At 40.7% G+C, this 22,459-nt stretch overlaps 1 protein-coding gene across 1 annotated transcript in view; it reads right to left on the minus strand.

Annotated features, from left to right (window-relative positions):
- The window catches only part of RAPGEF4 (Rap guanine nucleotide exchange factor 4), a 279,699-nt gene that overhangs the window by 115,703 nt on the left and 141,537 nt on the right, over nucleotides 1-22,459 (minus strand). Inside the window, exon 5 of the mRNA XM_011357435.2 lies at nucleotides 3,961-4,033. Within this exon, the coding sequence (XP_011355737.1) occupies nucleotides 3,961-4,033 (73 nt within the window). The remainder of the gene's footprint in view (nucleotides 1-3,960; nucleotides 4,034-22,459) is intronic.

The raw sequence follows: 22,459 nt of genomic DNA on the forward strand, positions 1-22,459 counted from the left end.
CCTACATAATGCTGCTTAGAAAAGCAGCAGCATCTATCAGAATCTGTAACATAAATAAATCAATGAATCAGGAGCAGGGCTGTGTGCCAGACAACAAAATATCATGCTGATTTTGCTTTCTACCATATGCTTTACTTTCCCAGAGATAAAATTTATCCCTGATTCATTTACGCCATGTAACTAATTCTGTGTTGAGCACCAGAGCACTCAAAATTTTAGACAGACACATCAACTCTTAAGTTGCACATTTGTGTTTCTACATTTCAAACCACCTCACACAGCTCCGATGATCTAAACCTAGGGGCAGGTTGCACATAAAAACTTCCAGAACACAACTTCCATTTGGAGCAGAGCAAACTCCTGCTGTCTTCAAGTCAGATCTGAGCAAGGTGACGGCTGTTTCCAGGGATGTCTCAGTTTTCTTAGCAAAAAAAGTTAAACATTCATCCATTTGTTTATTCATTTACAGACATTTCATGAGCACCCACTACAGGCAGGTCCTGGTCCTTTGCACTTCCTTTGGAGTTGTGACTCTGATGGACACGGTAAGGGACACGGTAAGGGCCATACTAGAATGTCCCTACTAGAATTAAGCAGAGCTTAATGCTCCCAGTACAGTGGGCACAAGTGGCCTTATCTTGAGGAGACAGAAAAGCATGGGTGGTTTTTATGCGTGACTTATACCTAGCTTCGAACAACTGAGGCAGTGTGAGGTGGTTTGCAATGTAAAAATATAGTATATCCAAAATCTGAATAAATAGGACATTTTGTGTTTAATAAGGAGCTACAATAATTTAAAATATCGGCATTAGAAGAATTGAGTGCCCATCCTAATGGGCAGCAGTACAGTACACAGGAGGGATAAGAATGGAAGATTCCCCGACCAAACTTTGGCTCCCAAACTGGGATAGCACCAGGATATAAACCTCCGCAGAAAGCAGGGAGACAGTTGTGCGTGCTTCGGCAGCACATATACTAAAAAGCAGGGAGACAGAAAGGGTTGTCCTCTCAAACAGAGAATATTAATGGGCATGTTGGCTATCATTTCCAAGATCTGCCAGAAAGAGTAAGGGTGGTCTGATGTCAGCACTCTGACCACATCTTGAATCCATCCACCCACCCATCTATGAATCCAGCCAGCCAGCCAGCCAGCCAGCCAGCCATTCATCCATCTATCCATCTCACCAACAACCATTTGAAAGGACTAGCGTTGATTGAATGAGGAAATACAGGGGTATAACAGATGAGGATGATACAGGGATATTACTTTCTAGGAGGCTTAAGGTAAATGCACAGTTACATAAATCGCCATAATAGAGTGGCTGGAAATTAGGGTCTCTCTGGAGAAATAATGCTGAAAAGGAGATTTGGGGCCATGCAGGAACTTGAAAGTTGGGCTAAGGCAGTAGCAGTTTTGGTATTTCATCTTCTATAGCAGGCAATGTATAATGATTAAAATTTTTTGAGCATCAGAGTAATATAATCAGAAAGAAAGGAGGGAAAGGACTGTTCATGATTAATAGACATTTAAGACATAAAAAACCAGATGCAATGGCATGATCCTTGATTGAATTCCAGTTTGAGAAATGAGCTACCATGAGATATTCAGTTGGGGAAATCTGAATATGGACTAGGTAGTAGATGTTATTAAAGAAAACCATACCAGTTATTAGATATGATAATGGTGTTGAGGTTATACATGGAAAAGTTTTTATTTTAAAAAATACCTGTTGAAGCATTTGGGGTAAAATATATGTATATGATTAAAAGAAAAAATATAGCACATATTAATTTTAAAACATATTAAGTTAATTAACAAACCCTATTTAGATATTAAAATATAGTATTAATGAAATCTAAGTGATGAAAACATGGGTATTAACTGTATCATTCTGTATGGCTGAAATTTTTGACAACAAAAAATAAACTTAAAAAAGTTCTGTGTAAGTCAGCTGTAGGGTAGAGCGAGGCTGAGATACTGATGGTTCAGAGCCAGTTGAGTTATTTTTGCCTTCAGATGAAGAGTGATGAGGCCCTCAGCCAGGTGACTGTGGAGGGTACATAACAAAGGAAGAAGCAAAGGATGGACAAGTGATTAACCTCAGTGGGTAGAGGTGAGAGAAAAGAGGACTCCAAAACGGTTGCGGTTTAGAGCCTGGTGTATGGGAGGAGAGGAGTGGGGTTATGAATGGAAATGAACTTTCAGGAGGAAGGATCAGTTTTGTGGGAATCAGGATGTGTTCTGATACTGACATTTTGAGTTTAAGAAGCCAGCAGGACATCTGAAAGGAAAGAGAACCAGCAGTCTTTTGGAAAGCTAGGCTGCCCTTTTAAGGAATCAAAGGTATTGGTTCAGGAAGTATTAATATCAATTGCAAGAAAGAATGCAACAATCAAAGGGAAAGTATATATAGAGAAAAACAGCCAAGGCTGTTTGAAGAGTAATACCCAACTTTTGAATGAGAGGAAGAGACAAATGGTCAAAGAGATACAAGAAAACCAGGATAATGCAGTGGAGCCTGGGACCAAGGGAGAATGAAGTTTGAGTATGACAAATCTTATTCAATTCAGAGAGAGTGGGGAACAGTAACGACTGAATCTGGTTATTGGTTGGTCACCAAACCTGCAGAGTGGTTTGAGTCAGCAAGTATGGGGAAGAAGCCAGACTTTAAGGGGTTAAAGAGTGACTATGGTGAGGAAGTAATAGCTAACATCATTTGGGTGTTTCTTACATGCTTGTAACTCTTCTAAACACTTTGACATGTTTTGCTTCATTCAATATTCACAACAATCCTGTGAGGAAACTGAGGAACAGAGAGCCTGAGTGCTTTGCCCAAGGTCACACAGCTAGGAGACAGCACAGCTAGGATTTCAACTCAGGTACTCCTCATGAGCCAGTCATCTCTAGATCAGCCAGGAGAGAAAAATCAACAACAGGGGAGGGAAGGGGAGGGGAAGGGAGGGGAGGGAATGGGAGGAGAGACCTGCCCTCCTCCCCTGGGACAGAAGGAAAACAGAGGGAGAGAGAGAGGGCAGGGGCTGCACAGAAATTGTGAACCAGCGGGGAAGGAAAGTGAGGAAGCTCACTTAAGATCTTGGTCAAGTGGGGAAGAGGATCACCTACAGAGAATGACAAGTCTGGGAGTAAAAGTGAGGACTCCAGGAGCTAGGAAGAGGATTTGAAGGGTGACCCTCAGGCTCTGAAGATGCTTGGAATGAAAGTGCTGCCTGCTCCATCAGTGTGTCTAGTTAAAGTGCTACCGCTTCAAAAACCCCAGTTCTTGGTACCTTGTCACATGTAAATATGCAAGAGCCAAATAAGGGGTCTCAGAGATGCAACGAGCATCTCCCAGAGACGGTAACGAGTGCTAAACAGATGCTTCCAACATGCATGAACAGACAGACTCAGGACACAGGGTTTCTTTGAGTCTAGTGGGCACCCACTAGGAAGAGTATCATGGAGAAAAACTTCTTTCCTTTTATGATCAGATAGAGACTGGTCTCTTATAAAAGACTTGGAGTTTAGAGAGGCCATGATTTAAGAAGAATAATGACTCATGCTGCTTCTCAACTTAATCAATAACATCAAAATAAGCAAGAGGTGAGGCTCTCAGGTGTCTAGATAGATATGATCGAAACAAACAGTTCATGAATTCCTTCTTTAAAAGAGCACAGAAACAACACTGGATTTCACTACAAAATGAAGAGATTCCAAGAACGCATTTCAAGTATGCTTAAGTTCCAACTGGCACCAAAGCATACCTCACTCCATCAGCTAAAACTACAAAATAATATTATATTAACAATTTTTTAAAATAACCCATGTGAGCTGGAAGTCTGTTTATCCACAAGAGTCTGGAAACTCATTCTGTCAAGCTGGTGTAGGGCATATTTTTCATCACATGAAAGCACACACCACACGACAAATTTTGATACAAAATGCTCGTATTTTTCACTTACTGTCATTGTTAGAACCCGTTTCCATAACACCATAAGGAGGAGCCAGAAGTCCTGCCATGTACTGTCGATATTTCTGAAAGACAAGATTGTAAACTCAATGCACAGATATTTACTCACTTGGAGCATTCATTTATTTACATGTTAAAAAGCAGAAACGCTGGGTGTCAGAAAGCATCTGAGTCTTGTATTTATAGAGCCACGAAACGTGCTCTCTGGGGTCTGTGGGCTAAAATAAAGATGCTGTGTTCTAAAGAGGTCTTCTTGGATAAGACTGAATGTCCCTCCCACGCAGGAAGGGGGTTTGATCTCAGCAAGTTCATTTATGTATTTGTGATTGATGAACCGAATTGTGTGGGCTTTTACCCTTCCTCCACCTCTTGCCCTGCTTCCCACTCCCACAAACACACGTTCAGGCTTTTGTAGAGGGAAAAGACACTTGGTTTTCATAGATGCAGATACAAATAAATAGGTGAATGGCAGTGAATCAGCTTTCTTTCAAAGCAAAAAAGAAATACATCTCTAGAAAATGTCTGTTTTGAAAGAAGCTGATTTGCTTCCATTTACCCACTTGCTTTTACATCGTACACCTGCCCGTTATGTGACCTCCAAAGAACTTCTGGTATGTTTTTACATAGAAGAGTCTTGCTTCATTTAGAACTACTTGGATTCCCCTGAATTTTATCCCCCCGACTTTTGGTCCAGGCAAGCTTTAAAACCTGGGGCTCAGCAATACATTTTAGCCCCCAGTGTCTGTGCTATTTTGAACGGATAAGGCTTGGTGAACATAAAGCAATCTAGAGCATCCAATGAGAGGAGTGGCATTTATGAAAATTGGAAAATGAATATTAGAATCCTCTCTTCTAAGGTGATAAATATACTCCCCTCCCCTTTCAGAATGAAAGCTGAGCAATTTTATTTATTGCATGGTGTCATGTATATTTATGGTTTATAATTATGATGACACATAAATATTAAACAGCATCAAAAGAATCAACACTCTATAATGTGTTTGTGGGTTACACAAACGTCAGCAAAGAAGATTTCATCTGTAGCAATGGGCAGCTGGCAACATGCAATATTCGAGCAACCATCTGGCCCATTTGGTAGATTTAAATGGTGTTTGTAATGTAACATTGATCATTTCTCAAAAGAGCCTTCTAGTCAAGATGAAACTAGCTTTTATTTTTTAATCCTTTTTGTTCTCATTCCAAGGCAACTATACTAACACCTGCACGCAAACATTAAAAAATCATGATTTTCTTGCCTCTGAGTTAACTAATCACTCATATATACCCACAGGACCAATCTATCTTGAATTCCTGACATTTCCTTTGATAACTTCCCAATTCTGAGGCTCTTCTTATGACACCATCTACTCTTCTTCCTCACGAGAGAGCACTGATTAAACACATTTCTCGGCATGACATTATACTGGCCTCAGAACAAAACGGGCTTGGAGAGAGCAGACAGGGATGGGGCTACATTATAACAGGGCGTTTTGGCACTGAAGCGATAAACCGAAAAATAAGAGATGACTGTATTAATAAATCTAGGTTGTGGAGCAGTTCACATCTTCATAGAAGTTTAAAAACCACTTCAAGCTTTCTGAGAAACAGAATACAACTAAAGGGAATGAACCAAAGCCAAGCTTAATAAGGCCCCCACATGAAAGACAGCATACGGCTAGCTTAAGTCAGCAGTTTTTCAGGGGTGACCCAGCACCTGTTTATGGTGGTTACTCAATGTCACCTCTACACACTTCCCACACCCCAGCTGCCGGAGTGTGCGGTGGCCTGGCTGAGTGCCTTGACAACATCCTCTTTGGGGCCCTGGTTGATGCCCCCCCTGCAAATCCTTTCTCTGGATCCCAACACACTCTGACACCCCAATAGCTTAAGTGGCCTCACTCAATCGTTTTTAAATCACCGTATGCTCTGGGAAAGAGCTTTAACTGCCACAGACCCTGATCCACACCATGGAGTGCCTCTGGTTGAAGGACTCCTCAACAGTCTCACTCCCTGGCACTCCAGGGCCTCTGAGTGCAGTTAGGAAATCAGTTATTCATAGGGCAAGAAAACTACAAGAGACTTCAAGGGTCTCAGAAGAGTTTGGCAGGCTTTGCTCTCAGGAACTATTCCTGGTTTTGTCACTAACTATCTGGGTCACTTCAATCATGTCCTCCAAGTTCTCTGACCTCAGTCTTCTCATCTATAAAATGGGTGCTCTGAATCTGATCCAGGGCTTTCAAACCTTGTTCTGCAGAACGCTAAGTCCCTCAGACCAGGGCACCATGCAAACAAAGCCTTCAGCCCCTATGGCAACTAGCGTGTCTTCATTCTTATCTGTTCTGTAGATTAGAATTCTAAGAGCAATTTCATTTGAAAGATGACATTTGCTTCTAAAAAAATAAAAGTTTACAAACCGCAGATTAAATAGTCTCTAAACCTCCAGCCAGAAAGAGGTCATTCAAAGAGTTCCATGAAGAATGAGCAAAGACCAATTTAGGATTTGTCTAGGAAGTATTAGGGACTCTATTCTCTATCAGGAAGACTTCTGTGGTTGTGGATTGGCCAAGTGACAGGTTGCTCCACACATGAAAAGTTTATCAAAAACAGGTAGTAAGATTTTAACTGAGATGCACCACAGTGCAAGGCTGACCTTCTCAAACCGAAGTGTGCAGCCCCCCCGCCGATGTGGCCTCCAGCAGAGCAGGTGGGGATGTGAGAGGGGTTAACAGGACTTTTTCCTAGAGCTTAAATTTTATTCTATGTCAAGTAGTTTAGAGGATTATCTTTATACTTTTATATTATGGAGTAGAAAGCTAAATTTGCATAAATTTTAAAGATTAAAGCATGAGACTTCAAAGAAATTTTGAGTTTGCTGCTGGCCATGTCTAGCTACAAAGGGCCTAGATCCCAGGCATAATGTATTGATTTCATCTGCATTCGGGGAACTTCAGTGGGAAAAACCAAGAACCTCTGATGTTATGGAAAGCGTGCAGACACTGGCATCACACAAGAATGGAGTTTTAGTTCTAATTCCACCACATGCTACCTGTGTGAACTTGAGTAAGTTTATTACCTCAGTTTCCTAGCTAAGGAACCTGAGATAATAACACCCATCTTTTGGGACCATTGGGAGGATGAGAAATAAAACCTATAAAAGTGTCCAGTACATATTAGGCACTTCATACATCATCACTGATTAATGATAATAATAATAAATCAAGGATTAATCAAGCTATCACAGTATATTTGATGAGATTTCCCAAACAGAGTCTTCAGCTTTAGGAATGAACATTCTCTCATGACAAATCCACATTACTGAGGCTGTTGATAACACTTTCAATATGAGGACCCAAAATACATCTACTGGCCTGTCTGTTAAATGGGACTGTGGAGAAATAAGAATTTAAATAATAGACTTTCTTAAATAGTTTTTATATCCACACAATAAAACAGGAAGAAGAAAAAGGAAGAATACAAGAGACTAAGTCCAGAAATAATTTAAGAGAAATAAATAAAGCCTTTTAGCCATCAGAACTGTTTTTTATTAACAGAATTCTTTAAAAAAAAAATTAATCTGTAAATGACAGTTGGCCAGTTTGTGAAGCAAAGTCAGTGCCTATGGCTCAGAGGGAAGAGGAGAAGGCAGTATGAGTGTTGCAGGGACTAGAGTAGAGGAGAGGAAATATGTCCTCAGGCCCAGGAGTCCAGATGCCTGTCCTTAAATTGAGGTGGAGATGTGCTACCAGCTAGGCTAATATTTTCTGAGAAGAGGAAAAAGATGACAGTCGTAGAGAGGTTAAAAGCTGGCCCATCTCTCGGTCAATTCGTTGCTCTCCCCAAGACCAGTGAGGAAGGCTAGTGGAAAGAATGGAGCAACCACCAAGGTGAGGGGAGCCAGGGCAAAATCCAGCTCTGTCCCAGAGCCTTGAGCCCCAGCGTAGGGCTGCTCCCACCCAGAGAAGGGGGTACCTCTCTCTAATTTGCACAAAGGCTTCATACGGCCCAGGAGCCAGAATACAAAAGTTGAGTGGCATCTGCTGTGAGAGGAGGCCTTCTAGAGATGTGTCACATTCTGAAAGGCCATTCTCAGTTTGCAAAGCAGGAATTGCAGAGAATGAAGGAAAGCTGGCAGCTTGAACCCTAACTGGACCCTCTATTACAAGAGAAGAAAGGGTCCTAGTGGGATGGGACTCCCCACCCTGGAGGTCAAGGTCTTCCTGACACACTGTGAGGCCTTTTCTGGATGTTCTCCAAGTTGTTGCCCACTGCCAAGGCCCATCCAAGCTACCAGCAAGAGCCTCTACTAATGAAGCCAGCATGGCACACAACTGTCACCACATTCCTGCCTAGCCAGCAGCAGCCAGGAATATACCTGAGCTTTGGTCATACCCCTTCCCAGCAACTGTCTCCCCTGGAACCCGCTTCGGCCTAGGAGATCATCAGGTTGCAGGGAAAGCATAAATAGTATCCTTAGGCTGGGATATCAGAGCTACAAAAGCATTAAAAACAGGAAGCCATGAGGATGATTGACAGCATTGGTGCAAACACATTTGGGTGGGGCTGTGTCCTCAGAACAGGGACATACTAATGAGAGCTCATTATTCTTCCCCAGGGTTGGGGAAGAATAGAGAGGACTGTTCCAGGGGATGGGGCTATGTCTTGTCACAAAGCCCCATTCATTACATCTTTACTAGGTTCTCTCAAAGTATTAAAGCTGAGTCCACAAGATGTAATGGTAAACAGCTTGCCTATACTTTCTGTGAAAGCATCACAATTATGAGATAGAATAGATTAGAATAGGGGTGTAAAGTTTAGGTCCCTCTGTTTCTTGGCAAGAATTCTTTCACAACTTCTGTATGACGTGTAATATATGATGTGAAAATGGACATGACACATTGCTCTAAAATCTCAGAGAGCTAGACAATTCTTAAATATGTGAAGAACAGAAGAGGAAAAGGAAAGCAGTAGTAGTAAATGGAAAGTTTGTATTCTGGCTCCTGGGCCGTATGAAGCCTTTGTGCAAATTAGAGAGAGGTACCCCCTTCTCTGGGTGGGAGCAGCCCTACGCTGGGGCTCAAGGCTCTGGAACAGAGCTGGATTTTGCCCTGGCTCCCCTCACCTTGGTGGTTGCTCCATGCTTTCCACCAGAAATTTAAGCAGAATTTTTCTGTTTACCGTTTAAAGCCATATCTGTTGCTTTTCTCACAGCAGATCACTGGCTAGACCAGGTTTACCCCTTATGCCAAGATAAATGTTTCTTTATTTCTTGATTTTTATAGTGCTGGCATAATGGGGCACAAAGAACTTCCATCACCACTTCTTCAAAGACGTTTAATCACATCCCTTGGCCCTATTACAGATAGTTCTAAATGGAGGCAAAATTCTGCTTGCCAGCTCCTGGCCATTTTTAATTCATGACCAACAAGCAAGAGCTGTAGTTAGGAATGTGATAATCACAACTATAGCTAATGGAGGAAGTTTTCCAAACCTAAATTGTCTGAGAATCCTAGAATAAAGCCTGAGTGGGATGACGCTGCAAGTAAGCAGATAAAGTCTCTGAAAAAGCCACCTGTTTGAAATTCTCTCTCCTACTGGCCTGTGAAGGTACAGGACCCTAAAGCACCCTCAGATGAGGGCGTGATTATTTCCTATGGAAATAGAGGAGCAATAGCTCGGCCAGCTCTCATTCAGTCTGACTTACAATAGAGGTTAGTCAGATTAACCCTGAAGGAACAGGAGGATAAATACACATTCGCTTAGTCATGATGACAAGGGAGGCACAGTGGGGTCCTCACGACAGGGTCCTTATAGTCCTGGCATCTAGTGAGGAGGGGGACGGCCATTCCCACATGACTATACAAACAATTATCTCAGCGCAGTTTTGCCAGGGGCTTGAAAGGGAAAAACTACGGGGCACATTGAAAATGGGGCTGGGTGTGGAGTGAAGCAAATTCAGATTTGGGAATCAGGGTGATGACATGGAACCTGAGGCTGAAGAGGCTTGGGGCAAGGGATAGGGAGAACCATCATTCCAGGTGGGGAGGGAAAACTAGTGGCATTAAGAGACAAAAGAGGCCAGTCTGGCAGAAGAGTCAGGGCGAGGGGTGGGGAGACAGAAAGTGGTGACGTCTGAGCAGTGCAGGTGCCTGACAGGTAAGGCCTTGCAGGTCATGATGAGGATCCAAGCACAACAGGAAGCAGGTTAAGTGGAGAAATGACAAGGACATACAGGTGTTTTTAAAGGATCATTCTAGCTGCCAAGTAGAGAATGGTTTTGATGTGGGAAAACAAGGAAGGCATAAGCCCTTAAGACGAGAGAAGGCCTGGATGTGGCCCCTCAAAAAGGCCTGAACTGGGAAAGAGGAAGAAGGAAGGACTAGCATAGAGGATGCTAAAGCCACTTCACTCCTAGAGGCTGAACTACCTACACTTAATGATATTAAAGACTCAGATTTCTTGTTGAAGCACATTTAGTACATCTGTACTTTTAATATGTCGAAAAGGTTCAGAGATTTCAAGGGGCTCTCTGGAATAATTATAATTTAAGTTAATGCACACTCTGCATATTGGATTAATCAAATTAGCCGTGAGCTGCTCTTAGGAAAACTCAAAGTGAGAGCAAGACACATACACACTAGGTCAATATTACTTAATTGAGAGTCATAAAATAATTTGCTATGGAGCAGTTATTGCACAGTAAATCCTCACACCTCTCTTTTTGCTAAGCCTGAACTTACTACAGTCTAACGTATAAATGTGACTGTGAACATTGAAAAAAAGTAGCCACTGCTTCCTTGTTTACAGAAAAAAAGCTGACTGACATTTTATTTAACCATATCAGTCTTCGAAGAATGAATGGATATTAAGTATAGTTATTCTGAATTAAAATGACCAAGCCCAGTTATTATATCAGTAATACAAATTATGGAAACATACACATTCCAAAAAAGAGCATAAATATCAATAATACAGAGTTAAGAAGCATGAATCATTTAAAAACTCAAAACAATCATTTCACAGAAAGTTATAGCCCATGACTATCATCCCATTAGAGCAAACCTACCAACATGTTGTTTTTGTTTTCTTGCTCTACAATGTGCTGCACGAAGGGTAGTAGGCAGAACAGGAGGGGATCAAGGAGTGATTGAGGGGTGGCTATGGTCTGAATGTGTCCACCTCAGCCCCGAATTGATATGTTGAAATCCTAACACCCCAGGAGCCTTCGGGAGGCGCTTAAGTCATGATGGTGGAACCCTCTTGGATGGGGTCAGTGCTCTTATCAGAGGCCCCACTGAGCTACCCTAGCTCCTTTTGCCATGTGAGGATACAAGAAATCAGGGACCTGCAAAAGGGCCTTCGCCTGACCTCGCTGGCACCCTGATTTCAGATGTCCGGCCTCCAGAACTGGGGGGAATAAATTTCTGTTGTTTATAAGCCTCCCAGTCTGTGGTGTTCTGTTGTAGCAGCCCGAAGGAACTAAGATGGGGGGTAGGAAGACTTTCCTGGCCCAAATAGATACCTGAATTTCCCACTTTAGAGACATCGCTTTAGTTTCTGGCTTGGTCCCTCAAACTCTGAAACCACGGAGCCATGGGTACTATGCATCTCTCCAGTTATTCTCTGGTTGAGTTTCCCCTAGAAGCATCCGTGTATAACTCACCTGTCCTGCCGTCTTAACACCAATCATACCCTGTAACCCCAGCAGGCATCCAGTACCCCAGCTCTTGCTATATTCACACACATGGGACACTAGAATGGAAACTACACAAGGGCACTGGCTTTATTTGTTTTGTATGTTGATGGAACTCAACAGTCTGCAGAAGGCTACTTCTTAGTTCAACCTTCCTTGACTTCTGGAGACTCTCTATTTCAATTCATTGCAAACTTCTACAGCTTTTCTGACCACATACATTATGCCTACTCTCCATCTCCCTGCATCATCATTTCTATTATTTCTACTCCAAGATGTATACCTACTGCATATATCTGGGGAATTATGATAATATAGCTCTGTGTGTTTTTGGAAGCTTCTGTTCATTGTGAGATATTGTACCCCTTAAGTCCTTTGAGTGGTTCCTGGTTTCTATCATCTCTTCACTCTAGATAATATAAACTGTTTTCCCTTCAGTGTATTCTTAGGGGCCTCGCTCAAGCCCCATACTTTCTAATTCCCCTTTGTATCATCAGATAACAGACTAGGCCCCTCTTCTCCCAGCATAAACACTAGGCAGTGGTAATAATGAAAGTGGTGCTTTAGCCATCTTGGAAAACAGAATGAAAGAGAACACTATAGTGCTGAGTGTCAGAGGGGGTGGGGCATGAGAGAGGGCAAGGATGAAATGTTGAGGGGATACAAGCTTTAAGATACAGGCAAATGTGAGCTCCATCCAGTTCTGCAAACTTTTGCTGATGCTAACAAGATTTGCAAGCCTTCACATGAACTGCCTCCCTCCTAGGCCTCCAGCCCTAGTTCCCACACTCTTCCCCTGGTCACTTGTCTCCAACCGCTGGCCCCTTTCAGATCCTTGAGCACACTGAGCTTCCCGCTGCCTGGAATGTGCTTCCTACCATGTGACTAGCCAATTTCTATGCTTATACAAGGCTTCCTCAGAGTGGCCTTCCCTGAGCATCCAGTTTATGTATCTTGTTGTTCTTTCTCCCAGCATCATGTCTTTGCCATCGGTGTGCCCAGATAATGTGTGGCTATGTACTGTATGAGAGCGTGTGCTGGTTCAATGCATTCCTCCTCTGTTGCACTTTCTCCTCTGTAGAGGGCAGAGACCACATCTACATTCTCCCACTGCATACCTAAAACTTAGCACAGGGCCTGGGACATAGCAGACTTTCAACGAATATTTGTTGAGTGAATGAATAAGTGAAAGAATTTCTTGACCACTCTGAGGTTCAGGTTCTTCAATAATAAACCAGAAATATTACCATGTACCCATCATGGCTGATGGAAGGACTGAATGAGATAACCCATGTAATGCTCTTCACAACCCAGGCAATGAATATTGGTTCCCACTCCCTCTATACCATGATTTCTTCTCATGCTGATTCTGCCAGTGGCACATTTCCACTTAAAAAAAAACTGATGCTTGAAAGAAAAATAAGCCTAATGCATGAAGATCTACAAAAATAAATCTAATGATTTAGAGATAGGATGAAAGAAGCTATTTGAAATCATATGATGTACATAGTCAAATATCTCTGTGATGTTTGTTTGCTCTTTATGAATAGCTTCATGCTTTCAGAGAAGGGACGGGAGAAGCATGAAGATCAGTTGATGCTGATAAAAACAAAACCTAAATTTAACGCATCAAAATCTATGAATACTAATCAATTTTGCAATTTAAAAGGAAGTACAGAGGGCTAGAGCAGCCAGTCTGCTCCACCAGAATTAGCACCAAAATATACTCATTTGTGAAAATTTAGTTATAAGAGACCTAAATATGAATCTTGCTGAAAAAATTGACAGACATTCATAAATAGTGAAAGGTAGAAAACAATTTATTTTATATATTACTTTTTTTTTTTCCTAATTCTGCCTATTTCTGTTTCTTCCTAAGTCACACCATCTTTAATGTTTGCCTTTTGGTTTTGTTCTAACTACTCTTCTCTGTGTGTGTGTGTGTGTGTGTGTGTGTGTGTGTGTGTGTGTGTGTGTGTCTCCCCTTCCACCCTCTACCCTTCCACTCTACTATAACAATTTTAATTACTATAAAATAAATAAAAGCACATAACACATTTAAACTACAAGGTGTAGAAAATAAAATAAGTAATTCTCTCCCCTGACTATCCTACCTACCTAGTCTTAACTGCCAAGTTAACCATTGCCAACACTCATTTTTCTGTAACTTCCAAAATGTTTCTATGCACACACCAACATATAATCTCAATTGGCCCTAAACCAAAGGGATCACATGGTATATGACGTTTCACCCTTTTTAAATCGCTCTCTAATAATATATCTTGGATAGCTTTTGCTATGAGAACATATTTCACCATTGCTTTCTTGTTAGACATCACTTTTTTTTTTTTTTTTTTTTGCTATATTCCCATTTAACCCAATTGGAGGAAATCTGGAAAATACATTGAATTTGCATCATCAAAAGATCTTGCATGCATTTAAGGCAAAAAGATAAAGATCATATACGTGGATCTTATCAAGTGGTGATTTCAGTGTTATTCTTGAAAATGAGATAGCTCTATAAAAATTTAATTCCAAGGCAAACGAATTTGCAAGCATATTACTCAGAAAAGTTCTTTGATCTCTTTGATGGCTTTATCTAATTGGTACCATTATGTTGTAATTCCATTGACTGCCAACTGTATTTTTGTAAACTTGGCAAAGGCTCCCCATGTAATACATTTGAAGAAAAAAGTGTTGTGTGTGCTCCCTCCCTCAACACTGTCAGAAGAAAAAAGAATTTTAATTAAATTTCAATCTCTGACAGTTCAAAAATAATAGAACAGAAATTATAAAATCTTATGGACAGGATTTGAATATTATTAGTATTAAAGGAGCCAGATTTACGATTTTGGTAACTGCTTTGTGGTTATATAAGAAAACGTCCTTGTTCTAAGAAAATACGCACTGAAATATTTAATATTTAGGGATAAAAGAGAACAATGTCTCAATTTACAAATGATTAAAAAAAATAAAAATAAAAGAGAAAGACCAATAAAGCGAATAGGGCAAAACGTAAACAATTGGTAGAATGAGAGTAAAGAGTCTAGGAGAATTATTTATATTATTCTTGCAACTTTTCTGAGTATATTTAAAATTGTATCAAAATGAAAAGTTACCAAGAAATAAAAAGGAGTCAGAGTTGAAACTTTAAATGATTACTCTTAACACATTTATTCTGTCAACATCTGCCTTTCCCAGCTTGGCTCAATTACAAGTTCTGTCTCCATTTTGTAGGTCGAGCTGCCTCTGCCTCTCCAGAAAATCATTATCAGAGTGGGAGCTCTGTCCCCACCAGCAGGGAAGGTCCAGAGCTGCCCCTGTGTGCCATGTGTCCAGGTAACTGGCATGCTGAGAGGAGGGGTGTAGGGGTAGAAAAAGGGCTACAAAGCCACAGCTGTTCCCCAGTCCCACCTCAAGTGCCTGGGCCCCATATCTGGGCTTCGGCTTTTACTCCTTGTGTGTCCATTCCCTTAATGGGACTACAGTTCAACCCTTAACACAGTCCATAGCCTGTCTTGCCCTTGCCCGCCCCTCTTCTCTCTTATTCCTTATATCTCTATTTATAGCCTGAAATATTGCCCACACTTTACGGATGACTCAAAACCAAGGTGTAATCACCCGGTTCGGATTTTTTATCTTTCACTGTCAGCAAACCCTTTCTCAAAGGCCCATCCAACCAGACCAGAAGATTCCCTTAGTCTCAATGCCATCCTGGATCAAGTCAGAGTTTTCTGGGCTCTTCTGGCACTGTCGTTTTGATTGTTGGCCACTGTCCTCAGGGCTCAGCCTTACAGCTTCTGTAACTAGGTTTTCTGGGAAGTGCATTCTGGCTTCCTTGTATTCTCCACACTGCGCTGCCTTGAGGCCCAAGGACACCAGATGTCCCATCTTGGCAAAACTGAAGAGTCTAACTGTCCTACACAGATTAACATTCGATCATACATGAAAACAGATTTCTGTGGCAATCTAGAAACTCAACTGCGAATGTCAATTCCTGGTCAGAAAATAGCTACCTTGAGCTTTCTTAAAAATTATTTCTATAGTGCTAGAAGGGGAGAAACAACTTTTTTACCAGTCAACACAAAAATCTAAACAAAATACAGATGTGCTATGTTTATGAAAACCCAAGGTATAAAAAATAAATGTATGTTTTCCAATATTCATAACATACAGGTATTTCTTATATTATTGCAGATTTAAATAAAATTCCTGATGTTTTCAAAATATTACCCAAAATAATATTTGTCCAAATCAACATATTTATAGCATGCATATAGTTGTATATATACATACATAGTTTTTCAATAACATCTATTGAATATAGTGAGGTACATCTAAATTTGGAAGAAAAAAATGAAAGCACATTGCATCGGAGAGTTATAACAATCTGGGGAGGAAAAAACTTCAGGGGGTGGAGGAGTGCCTTACTAGAAATCCCTTAGAGGCCTCACTGGGAGAGGACAGATTGCCAACAACTTTCCCACACAACATACAGCTAATCTGGACAAAAAGGATTCTCCTACTTTTGTGAAAGTGTCAAGCTGAAAATGCCACCTTTAAGAACAGACATGGAGATAACCCAGGAGGAAGGCAGCCAGGTGAGTGAACCTGGAGCTAGAACCCAGGACCCAAGGAAATCTTGTCTGAACCTTCTCCATCTATCCCCAACCCCTTTAAATGATGACTTCTGGTTCCTTCTGCGCTCTCTCCTCCAGTGGAAAAGGGCTAGTCCAAACCATCTGCATCTCCAGAAGCCGAGATGCCTGCCCAAGTACCTCTTCTTCTCACCTATGAGTGAAAGGGGCTGGCCAATGGAGGGGTTTCAGCCTGAGAGAGAATGCCTTCTGGAGGAGCCTGTTCACATGGGCACACAGAGTAAAATGGGCCTAGGGAAAGGTAGGGGTTAGGAGGAAGAGCAGTTGGAAAGAAAAAAGCAAGGACCAGACAGAGTCAGTCGGATAGAGCTAAGAGGAGGTGCTCTGGGCAATTGAGTGTGAGGTGGTACGCAGTGTGGGAAGGTGGTATTCATTCACAGGGTGCAGGATTCAGCAGCCATGACAGACTTCTTTCTGGCCGCCCTGGCCCGCTCCAGTCCTCCCTCCTCCAGTGTGGACCGCATCCCTACTTGGACATTTACTATGTCTCCACCTCTTCTTGATCCGTCTCCCGCTTTAACAGTCTTCCATCCTGATGTTTGACCCCCAACCCCACAACCTCTTGTAAGGAAATCTTCTTGGCACCTACATCCCTCTTCTCACCTTGGAGCCTCTTCTGGCTGCTGGCTTTCCTGCTATCCCCGTCACAGACCAGACTCCCCACAGTTGTGCTCAGTTAGCTCAAATGTCTGGGTTCTAGCCTGGAGGCCTACCCCTCTGATGTTGCCAAGTAACAAGTTCCTCTCCTCCAGGCTGGTCTCCTTAGAACCTCCTGTCCCAACCTTGTCATGCCACCAGCCAAGCCCCTTAGCTGTAGTTTGACAGAAAGTTGTTTGCACACAAATACTGTAAAATATTATAAATGTGCTACTATGAGTATTGAATCTAGTTGCTATCCATGAATCGAAGACATGGAGTTGAGAAGGTAATTCCAAAGATGAGAATCCCCATTTAAATACAGCCTAGAAACTAACTGAATGGGAAAAGGTATTTGCAAGCAATACCTCTAATAAGGGGCTAATATCCAAAATATATAAAGAACTCATACAACTCAACAACAAAATAACCAAACAATCCAATTAAAAAATGGATAGAAGTCCTGAACACTTTTCCCAAGAAAACATACAGATGGCCAATAGATATATGAAAAGATGCTCAACTTCACCAACTTTGAGAGAAATGCAAATCAAAACCACAATGAAATACCATCTCACACCTGTAAGAATAGCTATTATCAATAAGACAAGAAATAACAAGTATTGAAGAGATGTGGAGAAAAAAGAACCCTCATACACTGCTGGTGAGTATGTAAATTTGTGTAGCCACTGTGAAAAACAGTACGGAGTTTCCTCAAAAAATTAAGAATAGAGCTACCATATGAGCTAGAAATCCCTCTTCTGGGTATCTACCTGAAAAATCTGAAAGCATTTATTTATAAAGATATATGTACCCCCTATGTTCATTGCAGTATTATTCACAGCAGCCAAGAAATGGAAATAACCTGAGTGTCCTTCGATGGATGATTAGATAAAGATGTGGTACATATATACAATGGAATACTACTCAGCCATAAAAATGACGAAATATTGTCATTTGTGACAACATGGATAGATCTTGAGAGTATCATCTTAAGTGAAATAAGTCAGGCAGAAAAAGACAAGAACCATATCATTTCACTCATATGCAGGGTATAAAACAGAAAGCAACAAATGAACAAACAAAAGAAACAAACAAAAAACCTCATAGATACAGACAACAGTATGCTGGTTACCAGAGGGAAAGGGGAGTGGATAAAGGGGGTCAAATCTATGGTGACGGAAGGAGACTAGATTTTGGGTGGTGAGTGCACAATGCAATATACTGATGATGTGTTATAGAATTGTATATCTGAAACTTACATAATGTTATTAACCAATGTTACCCCAATAAAGTTCTTTTAAAAAAATAAATAAAAGCAGCCTAGAGAATGTTCACCTTCCTCCCACTGAGTTAATTTATCCAAATCTGGGTCTCCAGAGAACACTAACTAGGATGTGGTTTGTCTTCTGGGGTAATAAAAATGTTCTAAAATTGGTTGTGGTAATAGTTGCACAACATCCTAAAAGCTATTGAGTTGTACACTTTAAGTGGGCAAATTGTATGGTATGTGAGATATGTTTCAATAAAGCTCCTTAAAAAGAGAGAGAATTCTGAACAGACTTCAGGATGTGAACCTAACTTAACCAATGTATCCACCTGGCTGTCAGCAAAAGGGATCAGAAAAAGATGCAGGAAAGGCATTTTCCAGACATTCTGGGTGGGCACTGCTGAAGCACACGCTCTTATTTTAACTGCATGAAGCCCAAGTCTGGGCTTCCCTCCTACAGGCAGTTCCCCGCACATGGACACTGCACCCTAGGAAAACTGGCATGTGTAGGTTCCTCAGTGCCTACAGCATGCAGAGCTACGCCTACTTTTTCTCAGCATTTGATTTTCCCGAACAAAAGAAGAACCCAAGCACATAAAACCCAACAGTGAATTGATGAGCAACTTTGCATATATATAGAATTTCCAGGCAATAAAGCATGCTCTCCAACAAGCTTGTCTTTGTTTGGAAGAAAATTATGCTTTGCTTTCTCACAATGCCCTCTGCCAAGCCCAGTGTGCCCTCCTAATTTAAATTAGTCTTTCAATTGTATGATCATTCCAAAAGAAACTAATTTTCACTATGCTCATTCAGGAAACTTAACCAAAACTTGAATTTTTGTTGGGGGGAGGTGGCAAATGGATACGGTAAGGTTTTTTGCTTTGCCACAATCCTAAGATTAATCATTTTCTGAATATCTATAAATATTATTTTGATTATGTGAAAAGCTTTAAATAGCTATTTATGAAAAACTCACAATACTGTAAATCTGCAAAGAAATAAGCCTAATATAAAATGTGAGTAAAAGAATTAAACACGAATTGCACAGTTATATTCTAATTGGTAGATTATAATTCAGTGTGCCATAATGGTTTATCCTGAAAACTATGTTATCTCAAAAAAAGATTAAAAACTAAGATAACTTTTCTCACAAATCATAAAATGCTTCATTCACTGGGTAATTTCATTCTGTCCTATTTCAAAAAGAACATTTCAAATCAAATATCTCAAAAAGAAGGGTAATAAATCTTGACAGCTTCAATGGGTTCTGTTTTCTTATTGTATATTAAGTTTTGTATGAAGTTCAGCAGTTCAAGTTATCTGGCATAAAAACGGAGGATTTTTTTTTTTAAAAGTTTAAAACTTCGATTTCTCCAAAAATGTCTTAATGATATCTCTTTCTCACTGCTGGGTTATTTCCCAGAAAAGGCTCAATTTTCACTATAATTTTCCTAAATAAAGCTGTGATAAAAGAGGATACCAAGACAATGGAAAGTGTGAGAAATCTGATCAAAAGTGGGTTAATTTTTTTAATTGTCATAAATACATAGCTTATCCCACAAATTCATAATCTGAACAAGCTAATCATTCTGAACGGCTTTGGGCAATTACTTGTTGGGTTTTTTTTTCTTTTTTTCTTTTTTTTTTTTTTTGAGAAAGTGTTATTTTTATCTCTCCCCTCCCCAACTTTTTTTTCCCATATACAAAAATGAGATATTGATCTCTGAATGCCTTTGGTGACCTCAGCATATATATTTTGGGGTCAAATTATGTTAATATAAAATTCAGAATTGGCAGCTTCAGAGAACCAAGTTAGAAGTAGATTTGCTGTACATAAAATTAAACCATTTCAATAATAACTGAGATCACGAAATAGTGTGTATAAGAACTCAGGAAATATGCCTTTTTGGGGATGTTCATGTAAGTTATAAATCAATATATGCAGTTTATCTCAGGTGAAGCCTCCCGAAAAGCAGGGAGTTGGTAGAAAGCACTCAACCTTGGTGGGGAGCCTGCATGGAAAAAGAGGGTGTCAGACTTCTTGAGCATATCCACTGGCTCTATTGTCTAGCAGTTGCCAGCAGCAAGTTCCAAAAAGCCAAACTTTTAATTAAATACTATGGAAAAGCAGGATACCACATGCCTTTGGAAAAAAACCACACACACACACCAGAATGGTTCTCTACAGGACAGGAATCAAGAGTAAGCACTAAAAGCAGAATCCAGCTGTTGTCTTGAGAAGATTAAAAACAAAGAAGAACAGAAAACATTAAAGTGAAAGGGTTGCAGGGACGCTGCCAAGGGAGCATTTAAAACAGACACAGAAAGTAACAACAAGTCGCTCCTCTCTCCACCGCCTCTCTCGCATACCAGAAGCTATAGGGAGCCGTCTAAAGAAAATTCAAAAAACAGTTCTTTCATTTGGTATTCTTTGAAGATGCTCAATGTACAAAGCATCCATCGGCCAATGAACATGCAGAAAGGTCAAGACAGTTCAAGTCCAATTTTGCAATAATTATTATGCACTGTTCATTGCCCACTTCAAAGGGCAAAATAGTGTGTACAGATGACTGTGTCAGTATAAGTATTTTTTAAAAGGTTGGTCATACTGAAATAAGAAAACAGATGGCAAGACATCGATACCATTATTTTGGGCTTCTCTGAAATGCCCCCTCAGAGCAAAAACAGATTTCAACATCCGCTTCTCACAAAACCACAGATGAGTTTTCTCTTCTCATTAAATCCTCATTTTATAGTCAGTTTAAAAGCTCATGGCAGACTAAATTCCTATTCAGATTAAAATAAATGTTTCACTTTTTCCCCTACTTCTTTGGACAGTCACTTATATACGATTTCAAAAGAAATCTTTTTTTTTTTTTTAATAACTCTTCTACTCTTCCCGCTGAATCCTTTTTCTCTGGAATAAAAAGAGAGAAAGAAAGATAAGAACTAGAATTGGAACTTTTATTAAGCTTAGCCTTGATTTTCTACCCTAGGTCTTATAGTAATGAGACGTTTAAAATTTGGAAGTCATTACAGGAAAGCAACATTACACAGTGCGAAAAGCCTCAAATCTTTGGCCAGATGTGTACTGATGTGAAGTGACACTTTTTACCTGAAAGCATCTGTGATAAAGTTGCAAATAAACTTAAAAAGGCCTATGCACAGATCTCTGAAGGGAACCTACGTGTTCTCTATAGGCCCGCTCTACACCAAAGAGGCAGTGAGCATGCTCCTTGGAATAGTTGGAGAAGCGAAGAAAGAAGGTGGCACAGTGGCTTATGAGGGTCAGGGTATGGCTCACCCTGGAAATTATATGGAACTGACAAATGTGACATGTCTTGCCCGTGATGCATCCATTGGGTACCCAGAGACGTTTTCTCTGATTCTTTATGTCTTGAAATTCAAGAATGTAGAAGAGGCCTTTGCATGCAATAATGAACCAAAACAAGGACTTTCAAGTAGCGTCTTTACCAAAGATTTGGATAGAATATTCCACTGGCTTGGCACTGCAACCACCAATATGCCAATGAGTGGGGCTGAGATTACAGGTGCGTTTGGAAGTAAAAAGCATATTGGTGGTGGCAAGGAATCTGGTGATGATGCCAGAAAGGAATCAAGTTTTAGTAAAGTTGCTTTAGCTTCACATTTCTTCAAGCCGTTGAGACATTCCTGGAGCCCTTTCTTCTGAAGAAGACACAGAAAGTTCAGATCTGCCCTGAACAAATGCATCATATTGAATATGACAGTGGCTAACACCTTATGCCCCAGAGATCTTAACTAAATCAACAAACTCATTTTGAAAAACTAGAAACAAAGTCGTAATGATGTTAAAAAGAAAAATAAAGAGCCTAGAATTCTGAGTCAAAAGCCTAGTGCTCGACTCCCATGTTTCATGGTAGCAAGCTGTGGAGCTGCTACAGAAACGCAGCTGCTATTGTGTCATGGTATTTCAGGAACACTCCTTAGCTCTCACCAACATCCATTGTCTTTCACACTAACATCAGGTAGATGCTTCCATCACTTGATTCTAAGTGAACCTCAAACTGTGCCCCAGTTGCTTACAGTTCTTCCCCAGGACCCAGCTGCTCACACCTCCACGTGTGTGCCCTTGTCAGGCTTCCTCTTGTCTTGTCATGGCCTTGCTCAGTCTGCCCCGCTGGCTCTCACTGCTCAGCCTTCACAACTCCTAACCGCGGATGCACAATGGACAATTGCTGTGTGCCCTCATTATATT

The sequence above is a fragment of the Pteropus vampyrus genome, unplaced genomic scaffold (assembly GCF_000151845.1).
Source record: "Pteropus vampyrus isolate Shadow unplaced genomic scaffold, Pvam_2.0 Scaffold2, whole genome shotgun sequence".
Taxonomy (NCBI): domain Eukaryota; kingdom Metazoa; phylum Chordata; class Mammalia; order Chiroptera; family Pteropodidae; genus Pteropus; species Pteropus vampyrus.